General features: G+C 38.1%; 1 protein-coding gene across 9 annotated transcripts in view; it reads right to left on the bottom strand.

Moving 5' to 3' along the window:
- ABLIM3 (actin binding LIM protein family member 3) overlaps nucleotides 1–12668 on the bottom strand; it is an 84607-nt gene extending 71939 nt beyond the window's left edge. For all 9 annotated transcript variants that reach the window (XM_053462141.1, XM_053462143.1, XM_053462144.1 and 6 more), the window contains exon 1: nucleotides 12256–12668. In XM_053462141.1, the coding sequence (XP_053318116.1) occupies nucleotides 12256–12268 (13 nt within the window). In that variant the 5' untranslated portion in view covers nucleotides 12269–12668. The remainder of the gene's footprint in view (nucleotides 1–12255) is intronic.
- Between the last annotated feature and the right edge of the window lie 324 nt (nucleotides 12669–12992).

Genomic DNA, 12992 nt, shown 5'->3' with positions numbered 1-12992 from the left:
ATATAGCAGACAATATAGGTGCAAAAATTCGAAAAACGGCCAGACTATTCCCACTGCTCAGACCAAGATCAATTTCAAATAATCAAGCCCAATTTATTTTAGGTTGCAACTACCGATTATGGTCTAGTCTTATCAAAGCCTAATTTTTATTTTACAAATCAAGCTTTCTGAAATTTCAGAAAAATTCATCGGATATCATAATCTGACAACAATTCGCTTTTCGGATGGACTAAACTGTTAATTATTAATACAATCGCTAGCAGTTTGATGTCACAAGCACTTTTCTTGTTGGCAAACAAAACCTTTAGTCTGCATTTCCCTGAGCACAAGCATGTGACAGGTAGCAGCTGTGGAATGAAACATGCTCATGCGTGTGTCTGAGAGGGGGAGGAAATCCCACCTGACCAAATGGTCCTGTGCAAAAATATAATACTGTGTCTGTCTGTACCACCAAAGCCTTTGTTCCATAGTGCTTCATGTACACAATGCTTTACTAAGTATTTTCTTATCTATTATGGACTTTCTAAAATAAACCAGACTGTATATACATATGATTGCTACATATTACTTTACTCTGCATCTACGGTAAGCGGAGTAATCTCTTCAGGCTTATATGTACTTTTGGGTTTTCCCCAGGTGATTGTTTGCATATAAATGTGAAGCCATTTCAAATAATAGGGTCTATGACATTCTAACAGAAAATTATATCATACACAAAAAGTTTTGACTATCACGTGATAAACGGCATAAGGAAATAAGATGCCAGTGACTTTTTGGGCCTTTTATGACTCTTATTGCTTATATTGGTGGATTATGCCCAGTGCATCAATAGCCCCAGTCAAGCACGAGATCTATTGCAGGCCTCAGCAAGAGTACTAGGGATAAGCAGGCTCACTACAACCTGCATATTTTTAACTAGATCTAAAAGTGCAAGCATGGAGGGCCTGTAGGTCCTAAGTTAATGTCCTGCCCAGGAAACACAAGCCCAACAGGGCCGAACGGGCATGCACATCTCAGCAAATTCACTACTTGCCCAGTTATACCCTACAAGCTCCATCAGGGAACTCATTCTTTGAACATGGCCACCGTGTGTGATTGGAAGAACGTATTGGCGGGTTTGTATCAGTAGGTGTAGAGAGGAAGAGAGTGCAGTAGAGACGGTCGATGGAGAACATAGGTGTGTGAAGTGATTCCACAGTACGCCTGCTAGGCTTCATTTCTAAGGCATTTGACGTTTAATTAATATCTCCGTAACTGAACAAACCCCAGAGACTAAGGTGGAAGGTATGGGGTCCAAGTTACAAACCACATTGTTTCATGTTTTTTTTTTAAAAATATTTTTTGTTTTTCAGAAATACAGAATTTTCAGACTACAGATGATATTGTAGCATTTAGTATTGATCAGCAGTACTGCAGTCATTGGTAATGTAATTGTACCCTTCTATTCAACATTACAAAGAATGACGCCTGCAAAATACTTTTTGATTCCCGTAACATGAGATAATCACGCTCACATGCTCTGCCAGTGAGTTCACTTTTTGTCATTAAAAATGTCATTTTCTATTTTCTTTATATTACAAAATGTAATTATCCTGGAGAAAACTTCATTCTTCCAATGATATATAATCTCATCATTCTATACTGCTTTAGTTTTAATCACTTTTAGCCATGATATTCACAATATCATGCAAACATTTTTAACCTGATTACGCTGACAAGAAACAAGCTGCACAACCCCGTGCAAAAGACTTAACCGTATGATCACTGGGATCTTTTCTGTGTCTCAGCCAATCAACGCAGCTTCTTTAATGATCCTAACATTTTGCTGCTAAACTACAGGCCCAATGAAAAAGATGTTCTTAAATGTAAACCAAAAAAAGGCTTTACAGGATGCAAAAACTTGCATTCTAAGTACGGTTGTAGCAATAAAAATAAAACCAAAAATTCAAAAGTTACATGAAAAAGTGAGTGTGAATGATAAACTAGTGCAAAAAAATAAAAATAAAATGCTTATATGGAACCTTCATCTAAAGTCATTGTCATTATGTATCAAATGCGATTAGTGTGCACAGGTTGAAAAATGGACTTCATTACCTAACAACCAATAAAATGGTCCAATCAGCAAGATGCTTCCATTTGTTGCTCAAGTGGTCTTCTCACCATAGCAACCAATGAAATGGGCCAATCAGCAGAAGCATTCTATACATTGCTAAACCACTTCTAAAACTGAACCAGAATGATGCATGACCCTCTAATTATTCACAACCCCCCCCGAAAACATGCGATGATCCTTGATGATATGGATGTGTTTTGTATGCACATCTGTAGTAATTATTTATTATTTGTTCTAATTTGAAACATTTCGTATAATCAAAGGAGCAAACTTAAGTATTTTGTACATTCTATACTTTTAAGCATGTCAAAGTTACAGCTGTGCTATAAACGGGCATGCTGAGACTCATGGGAGTTGTACTTCACACACTTGTTTGTCACCAGTTAATAAATGTTTAAATTTAACTAAACTACAGCCTTTTTTAATTTCAATAACCATCTGGCTTAAATTATGCCTAATAACCTAGAAGTAAAAAATAAATGATTTATATGATCAATATATTATTTTTTAGTGGTTTAAGGAGCATTCAATCATTTTAATGAAACTGTCTTAATTTAGGTAAAAATAATCTATAACATGTTGCCTGGATGAAGGGATTTAATCATATCTACTCCAAGCTAGGTATGAATATATCTGATTAATGATCACACCATAATTACTTTTCAGAAAACAGTAAAAACTAAGATAATATTTTCAAACCCTCCATCACTGAAAGATATTTATTACATCTGTAAAATCTAAACCAACGTGTAGATTGCTTTAGAATGGTAATTTCATTTATAAGACATTTTTAGAATAGCAACTGGCTCAGTTTTAAAGTGAAATTTTCCTTATCCAAAAGTTTCATTAATTTGGGGTATCCGTCTTTACCTGTTTGTAGGGAAAGGCTGGCATCTTCTGGTCTGGAGAGGGGATAAGCAAAACCAAGTAGCCCCCCAACCACCGTATCTAACACAAACACATACGGACTAACACTGACACTCATTCTAACACCACAGTTTAAAGCCCATGCACCTAATCACTCGCCTTGCATAGGGCCTGACTTCACAGCACCCGGTACAGTGTGAGCTGGTGAGCTACTAGCGGGTTGTTAGGTAATGTTGTTTTACGTGACTCCCGTAATCCCCCACCTCTGAGACCAGCCGAATTCGGACCAGCCTTGTTTGAAATATCTGAACAGGCCCGGAGAGTTTTTTTTACTGCCTTACTTCACTGTTCATTATGAAGGGCCAACACTGGCAAGTTTCTTTAAAAGACAAGCTAAGCTGGCCCAATATAATGCATCATTCAATGGGTGAATGAGACTTCGGGGGGGAAAAATTAACTGATTTAACAATACATTACACAGGACCAGCCAAGCTCTTCCTACAGCTGAAGCTCACTGGAGTTTTTAATGCAGCTACATGCTGAATATTTTTCCAATGTAAGTTGAAGACAATTTCAGTTCCCATTAAACTTCCCCAGCATAGAGAAGAAGGATAATGATTACATGCAAATGGTGCTCGTAATTATCTGGCTAAAGCTTTTTCAGCTGTACCATTAGAAAAAAAAATCACTATTTATTCCGACGGCAAATCAAAACTTCACAATAATAATAAGTAGCCATTATACTTTGCATCAGTTCCATTACATTTTCTGCATATTTTTCTTTTTTACAATTCACAAAGAATGACTTATTTAGACCAAATTATAAAGAATGTAACCCATACTTTTTAATATTAAAACCTTGAATTTCTTCCTTTTCTGACATTTCTCACTAAATCGTAAATAAGTAATATGTATGTATCTTTTGGTACGTTCTTTCTTTTTCCTAGAAGCCTGAGATATCTCATGCTGCAAGTGTGGTAGGACCACTGTTGAAACCAGGTCAGATTTTCCTTTTTTGGGGGCTGGACTCCCCAAATGGGGATATTCAGCCCCTTTCTTCCATCACCAGCTAAGGCCAAAGGAGGGCTCAATCATCTAGGTTAATGGTAGATGATCATGAACACGGAGGGCCCATAAGGCTCCTCAAACACTCGCCTGAGGCTCAATTATTAACATGTACATGGATGACCCATAAGGCACCTCAAACCTGACGATCAGTTATTAAGGTGTTACAATGGTCTGGCAAATCATTGCCCTTTTCCACCTTGCCCATATGCATACGTGGGAGTTTTTAGGCTCCGGCTTCTCAAAGCTCTCTCTTTGGTTAGGCCAATGATGTTGGTCTGATATAATCAATAGGCGGGGAAAATGGTCATATGTGGGGAGATTTTGGGCCGTTATCCGGAGAGTTCTCAGGAATGCCCATATGTCTTTGAAACACACTTTTAGTCAGTTGGTAAAGCCTTCAGAATGTATGCCTAGAAATGCCTGGGATATAAATATGGGCATGATCCAGTCCAGAATACAATGGTATTTGATGGAAGATAACCTGTTGACCAATCTAGTCTGGCCATTTGTTACTGTTAGGAGGTATCCTATAACATTAAACCCCATCAAAGAGAGCTAAATATGTAGGTATATCTAGGTATCTGGGCTTTCAATTTATTCTACATAAAAGTCTATGAAAATTGAATGTGTTTTCCCAGTTTTTCAGATGGTGATAAAACTTTTTCTATCACTGTAGATATGCTGTCAAGGCTTATATGGTTGTAATTACCGAGAAGATAAACTGATTATTAAAGATCATGTATATGATGAGCTTGCAAACATAATTGATGAATTTCTGAAATCTTAATAGTCCTGATGAAACCTGGTAATAGACTCCATTAGAGGGATTTGGACAATTAAATAGATTCAGGGGATTTGTAGTTGTTTAGAATAGAATGTTTAATCCTAACACTGCTAGTGCTTGGTGAATTTATAATCGCCTGTGTATATGGAATTTCTCAAAGTTTTTGTAAGACCAGACACTCCGGGTTACATTCTGTATGTATAATGTTAATAGAACAAGGGCATTCCATTGAACCCAGTTTTCCAGCCCAGGTTACAAAATGTTTTAATGGTTTGGTGAGCATATTTAAGTACCCTATTTAGTATATTTAAGTACTCTATGAGTACTGTATAAAATCTATCACTATGAGAATAACCTCCAAAGAAATACATTCACCGACCCAAAGCAAGCGCTATAGAGAGAGTACACCTGAATGAGAGAAGTACCTTTAAAATATCCATGTAAGAAGCAAATGGTGTAACCCACCACCATATCACAAGCATCATACCATGGCTAGACATTTAATTTAGATACAGGCTGCAGGCTTTCTTGCATGTTTTTAACCATAAGACCATGTCACGAGACACATTAGGAGACCTCCAACAAACTCCCAAGGGAAGAAAATGGTATGAGACTGAGCTTAACCAAGAACAGACAGAGCTTAAAAACTACACTGAATCTTCACTCGGTAGAGTCTCAGATATTTGCAAATGACCATTGACTTGAAAAATGTATGGTATTTATTTAAGTATATAAATACATTTCTTGCTGTTGGAGCATCAGGCACTCGTTCAGTGGATCTTCCCAACTGGACTATGATCGTCACTGCCCAGAAAAGCAGAACAATGCCCAAAGACTGGATTGGTCCTAAGACCAATGTAAGATCAGACACTATTCCTTGGATTTCTAGAACAATTAATGGAGCCACGGAGTACTGTGCTCGTATTCCCGATGTGAAACAAGTTCCCTTTTTGTTTCTCAAATAATTAAAACATCTTAAAAAAATATCTATAGCACTCCTGACAAATGTCATAACTTTTCAGACATCATCCACATAATTTGTTTCAATGTAGAAAAAATTGCAATAGAACATGAACATAATGAATACACAGTGTTTTAACATTGTCCCTTTCTATCCAAATCATCTCTTTACCACCTTACAATTTAGCTTACCCTTGAGATTGTAAACTTTTACAAGAAGGGCCCTATCTCTGTACAGTTAAATGTCATTTTTATATATAACCTTTGCAAAGCTCTACATAAGTAAAAGATAATTATAAGTCTTTGCTATCTCACTTTTTGGCATCTCCCATTCCTTCAACTCCCTTTTCATTTCCACTTCTTACTTTTTTGATGGGCACTTTTGCAGCTACAAAGTGATCGGTGAGGATTAAGCTATAACTCAGCTGTCAACATGTTTCCATCTAGATGATGGGGGGAAAACCTTCTGTTTTTCAAACACACTGACAATTTACGAGACCGTCCTGACCCTCTTAGCTCCACTGGGCGGTTGGTAATTGCAGTTGTTGAAATTATTTCCATCCAAGTTCTCTCTTAAAAGACCTTTCTTGGCCTTAAGACTTAACCGTTTAAAGGGAGATGGGTTTTACAGTTCTTGGAGAGGGTGTTATATGTAACATACCCTGCCTTCAATGCTAAGCATTGCAGTTCATTTGCATGCAATTTGCATCTTGATTTCAGTAAAATCCATTACTGCTATTGCTGAAATATGATGTTAACCTCTGTTAATGTCACATTGTTTTCTTTAATGAATACAGATTTACCATCAGCTGAAATGAAGGTCACATTAAATAGCCCGTTACCGCCTATAATTACAGCTGCTGTTTCCTATAAAGCAAACTTGCTTAGATGTTCTCACTAATTTGGCAACAGCAGATGAGAAGCTCCACTTAGGGCAAGTTGGATTTACTTAATGTATTTTGTTATGGGTAACATTTCAGCGGACTTAAAGGAACTTTGTTAATGTAGAGTTGCAAAGTTTAAAACATACAGTAGGGTTTAATCTGTATCCCTTCCTGAAACACATAGATACATATTACTTTTATGCCCAAGATTATAGAGCCAGTACAAGATTTCACGGGGGAACTGCGTGCATTTTCTTGTTTTATAAAAAGCCCACTAATTTAGGGTTTTTGGTGCATTTGCTATAAAATATTTCAAGTGAATTGGAAACCCCTTACCAGAAGGCAAAGAGCTTAATAACAACTGTAGAGGTACTGTCATACGCTGCCATAAAACAACATGAAGGCTACCGAGATTATTGGTATACAAAACATCAGCATCGCCATATGTCTGCAGATTGGCATCAGGCAGCTGTAAGCTTTTGTTAAGTGGATTTGGAGCTCAGATTTAGGTAACTATGGGATATGTATGAATATAGAAGCTCTTACATAGCCTCGACAAGGCAGAATAGGTAGAAGGTAGTATATATAGCATTTAGCATTATATGTATAGGCCCAAGTGTCTATATTCATCCTTGGAAATATCCCCCTCTCCATCCCCACTACTGTGCCACAAACCATAATCAACCATAATCAATTTCACCATCAATCTAGCACCACACTGAGGTTGGCATCCTACATAAACCCATTGGTCTCTATTATATTTTGGTCTGTTGTGACTATACAAAAGTGAAATTGTAAAAATAGTGACAGTACAATGATAAATTATACCTGGGAACTTCCCTGTCTAAGCCACCCAGAGCTCAGCTCTGTTGGGAGAGTGGCTTCTTGTAGGGGTAGGGCTAACCCCAGGCAGACTTTAGTGAATGGGAACTGGGCTTAGAGTATGGGGAAGTGGGTAGATATTGGGTGTGACCACAGAACTGTCCAGAGAAAGAAGAAACTGACATGTAGACTGGGGAAAGCAGGCCTCCTCCCAGAGACTGAAGGACAAACCCAGACATACCCAGAGATACATGTGTATATATAAATAAAACTATATATGCCAATATCCATCTGTCATACTCAGAAGCACAGGAAAATGGGGATATACAGTATATACATTCAGTGAAACATCTACAAGGAAAATAACTTTTCACATTTCTGTTAATAATCTGTGCATTGCATTGGAAGTTTTGCGTGGCAAATGTTTTTGACATTTTCTTCTGCATACAAAATCTTTAGAGATATGTTTCAGGAAATCTGAGTAGAAGGGTGGCAGACATACCAAAGAGACCATAATTCTGGCCCCATGCAGTCCATGCTTTACAGAGAATGTTTGCTTTCGAACATGACCTCAGGTTTGTACGAGGCATGGGGTACATCTGCAGGACATTTAAGGGCACTGTAGTGTGAGATATCTTGGACAGACAGAGCCATTACATCATGTGGTTGAAAGCTTGACATACATCTCATGGGCGACTATTTATAGTTCATCTGAATCCTTCAGGGGTAAGTCTGGGCAGCTAACCAAGCTGGATGGAGCACTACACATAGCTGCGACACTGGGCTCAGTGGCTTTGGAATTAGCTTATGCAGATCTTTTCTATGTGGCGTTAAGCCTGGAGCTGCCAGTACAGTCAAAGCGTCAGCCGAGAGATTCATAGAGGTGGGGGATTCGATGACAACAAGCAGAGGTCAGTGGCTGCAAAAGACTGTGAGCGAATGGACATGTACCAAATTATCGCTGCTGAGCAGAGAGTGGCAAGGACAAGCCATCTGCTCCCTCATTCCGTCTTGCTATCTGTCAGAGCTGCATGAATACTCAGTTCTATGAATTCTCTTTCCACTCCCTGCTTCCCAAGAACACGCACATCTTTCTACTGCTGCAGTTCTTGTCACCCAGCACATGCCTCTCCCATTCAAACACTGTGCTGCTGAATTACAATGATATCCAATGTACAAAAGCACAACTGTTTTCAGACGCAACATATGAGTATTCTGCGCCTACACAAACATGCACTTTCTGCAACTATAGCGAGAGGAACTTCAATGCTGAAAGATATATGCAAACAGACACATGGCAATATTGATCTAGGGTCACAGAGACACCATGAAACTTAGTGCACAAGGACATGCTACACTACTTTATACGTGGCCATAGACATATTTCCTCTAGAGTGACAAAATTCCAAAGATTCCTGATCTGGTTTTGGAGATTCACCTACATGTCTGTGCAGTTCAATCACATGCATACAAAAAGACAAAACACGGGACTGCAGAGCTGTCACAAGTTCAAAACAATGCACGTTTATGCCATCTGTGAAGTTAACAATTTAACAGGAAGGTGTACACAGTATAGCGCTGGTAATCCCTTCAATACTAAAGTGGCTAAAACCACTTTCACGGCTTATGCTTTAGGAGTATCTGAAATGGTCTACCACCAAAGTCTACCATACCTTAATAGCTTCTTTTCTCTGAGAAAACCCTTCACTAGAATGTTGGTAATAATGATTCTAAATATTTTGCAGTATTAAAACACTCTCCATTCTATGATTTCGTGCTACGATCATAACAGCACTTGTTCACGCAGTGTCAATGGAAACAAGGTCTGAGAATGCTCAGAATGGCCATGGTTTGGGAGAAGCTAGGTCAATACATGGGCTAAGGATGAGCTGATATACCCATGAAGCTCTGGTAGATACCTCCATTCCTCCATGGATCAGACATTGTTATATGTCTACCATCATAGGGTTAAAACATCTTCCTTAGCATTATTGTAAGAAAAGAGCTGGACAAATTCCACCATCCGGGTGATGACAGGTATGGTTGGCTCACATAATTTTTGTTAAACCATGTTTTGGCCAGTAGGGATATACCCCTCCATACCTGGCTCCAAAATGTTGATCACAATAAAACAATGACTCTCTGCAGCATAAATATAGTAAATGCAAAACCTTGCAACAGTTGCCTATGTAGAAAGACAGTCGATTAAGTTAACGTGACACATTTGCTCCTCTGTTAGTATGGTGGTGATAATGATGTATGTACATACATTGCCTTATCAGCTTTTTACTTAGCCAGATGTGCTAATGATGACAACATGTTAAACTATGTTTCCATACAGACATGTGGATGATTTATCAGAACAACGTAAAGAATAAAAGCCATGCCCAACTACTAAATCAAAATGATCTGTTCTTATACATTTAAACAAAATCTAGCAGTACAAGATATATGGTACATATTGTAGGCACATCATCCGACATAACTAATCATTCATTGTTTTCGTACTAAAGTACATATTCAATATTTGCTTGCACTCAGAGTTTGCTACTGTTATTTCCAATGTTTTATCATTTTAAAGCTTAAAGAATGGGGAAAGAAATCAGATTACAAACTGCTTGATGACAGCAAAATGAGTTCTGTCATGCAGATAATGATAAGACAATGAAACATCATAATAAATGCCAAACTACACTCCAGAATCTGGGACAATATGGAAGCCATTCTTCTAATTCATGCATTACTGTCACCGCAGTGGAATTTAGTACAGAGAAAGATACAATTAAACACTCTGTGTATAATTATGTTTTAATGAAAAACATTGTGCAACCAGATATAATTGGTATGGAATGCATAGTAGTAACAATAATTGACCATACATATGGCACAGTGGCTGCTATCCAGGGTGAAAATGTAGCAGCAGTTATAGCCCTTATTGCCATGACCTATGAACCATCTACACCAGTGCTGTAGCCAAACAATGATGTAATATAAAAAAAACACAAAGTACTCAATTAACAGCCCTGATTGCTTTATATAAGAAATGTTCACAGCTAGTAGAGATATTTCTCATGGCAAAAATGTTACATTAATACACATACAATAATACACTATATATATATATATATATATAAAGCCTTTTCCATTGTATAGAAAATTTTGCAAAACCTATAGTAACACTGACCTACTATGGGCATTCCTTTACAATTACTCAACAACAGAAACATAAATAAAACCTACATTGCCACAGGGTTATAACATAGCACAACCTGTATGACAGGACTAACAATAGTGTGCAGGAAAACGCAAACATTTGCTGGCAACAGCCTCATGACAGCACATCACCGAGCCAAAGCGTTCTTAGCATTCCAGGCTAATGTGAAGAAGTTTATTGCACAGCGTAAGCTCTTGGGAGAAAAGACCTGTGTTCTATATCAGATCATACTATATGCGGCTTTTTGAGAAATAATTTGTTGCTTGATACATCAAACTAGTGATTTTCTGTCAGCAGGAACAAAAAATATTAGTTTAATTTAATACATAAATCAAACGTAATTACAGGGCAGCATATATATATATATATATATATATATATTACAGGGCAGCATATATATACTATTACTAAGAAGTTTAAATTTCTAATTGGCCACTATAAACACTATATACTGTATACGGCCTGTTACAGAAAATCCTGTATCAATTATAAATACTGCTGGCGTCAGCATTGATAATACAAGCTACATAATAACCTGTATCTGTACAAAACACAATTGTAAGGTGGTCCTATACATTTGTGACAAAGATTAGGCCCAGGGGTTCACCGCAGTCACTTTTACCTGGAATGACCCACTGCAATCACTGAAGTCATTACCAAACCTTTCACCAGATATATATTATAATGCCAGTTAATGAGTTAAAACACCAATTCACAATGATGGAGATTTAGCTGTTCTTGAAAAAAGTCCCTATTATAAAATTCTGGCTTAAGGTCTAGACTAGGTGCTTCCTCCGTTAAGCGTGATAAAAGCCTATACTGGTACGTATTACTATGACGTAAGTGCTCAGGATATCAGAGACAATGCCCAAGGAAGCGTGGCTATTAGCCAATAAATAGGTGAACCCAGTGGCAAATTTTCTATATGTATATTACATTAAGCTCAGCTTTCACAGATCACATGGCCAGTATATTATATATATATATATATAATATAATAATAACATATTCAAACAAAAAAATACTATATATATATATATATATATATGCGGAAATATTAACTCTGATAACAAAACTCAAAATGAATTGCTGTGATCAACACAACACACACAAAAGACATTATTTCTCTTGGTTAATGTATATGTGTGGAAGACCATGGGCGTGAGAGCTCACACGTGACCATAAAATTTTGGCCACATAAAACTAAAAAAAAAAAACTAAAAAAAAAAATCAAACAAAATATGTAATGTCTGGTTAAATTAATTAAATGTGAATAACTAAAGTGTATCAGTATAATAAAACAGCAAAATACATTGATTATAATGTAAAAAAAAATATATAAATATAAAAATATAAATTATATAAAAAAAATATAAAAAAATATATATATATATAAATAAATAAACACATATAGATTTTGTACAGAGACACCTTTGTGTACTCTTCTAATCCTCATGTGTCTCACCAGCCACCCAATAATCCTTGCGATCTGAGGACTGGTGTGTGTCCAGACTAGGGATGAAGGCAGGGAACATGTACTTACAGCTGGTGCTCATGGTGCTGGTTTTCTTGCAGCCTTCTCATCCGATAGAGTGAGGGAAGGTCGGCTGCCCCCGATCTCTGCTGGAGATGCCTATGAAGCTGAGCCGTGTGTTTGTCTCCTCCGCTTTACAAGCAGCAGCTCCCTGAGGCTCCCATACAAGCCATCCCCCAGGTACAGTGAAGCAGCCTCTTCCCAACACACTCAGGTAACCGATAATGCTAGGGGATGGGCAGCAGAGGGGGCAACAGGGACAGGAATGCACTGAACGACAGGAATGGGCATAGGGCAATGCCAGCTGGAGAAAGAATAATAGATGCCAGCAGAAGGTGAAAAAGGTAAACACCCTATTTAGTGATATCCCTTATAGGGGGTGAGCTACAGCAATGACAAGCCAGGGATTCACCCCTTCACCTCCAAGCCTAGAGGCGAAGCAGCCTGTAGGGTCCGTAACGCTGTCACCACTAGCTGGAAAGGTGGCAGAAATTGAAGGTCTGTGGGATCTCGGCTCGTCTTACAGCACTTGGGGGTGTGGACTACAGACAGAAGGGGCGGGGTCCGAACACAACGCTCAGCAGCACAGCCGACTGCTCCTTTCTCAGCTTTCAATGGGCTGCGAGCAGCCGGGTGATCCTATCCGTGCCGGACCTTCCCGAACACCTTCCCAACTACCTCTAGGACAGAGGAATATCTCTGCGTGGAAGAAAGAGACCACTGGATGATGGGTTCTTAAAGATCGG

The sequence above is a fragment of the Spea bombifrons genome, chromosome 4 (genome assembly GCF_027358695.1).
Source record: "Spea bombifrons isolate aSpeBom1 chromosome 4, aSpeBom1.2.pri, whole genome shotgun sequence".
NCBI lineage: Eukaryota > Metazoa > Chordata > Amphibia > Anura > Pelobatidae > Spea > Spea bombifrons.
This window is presented reverse-complemented; position numbering and strand designations above follow the sequence as displayed.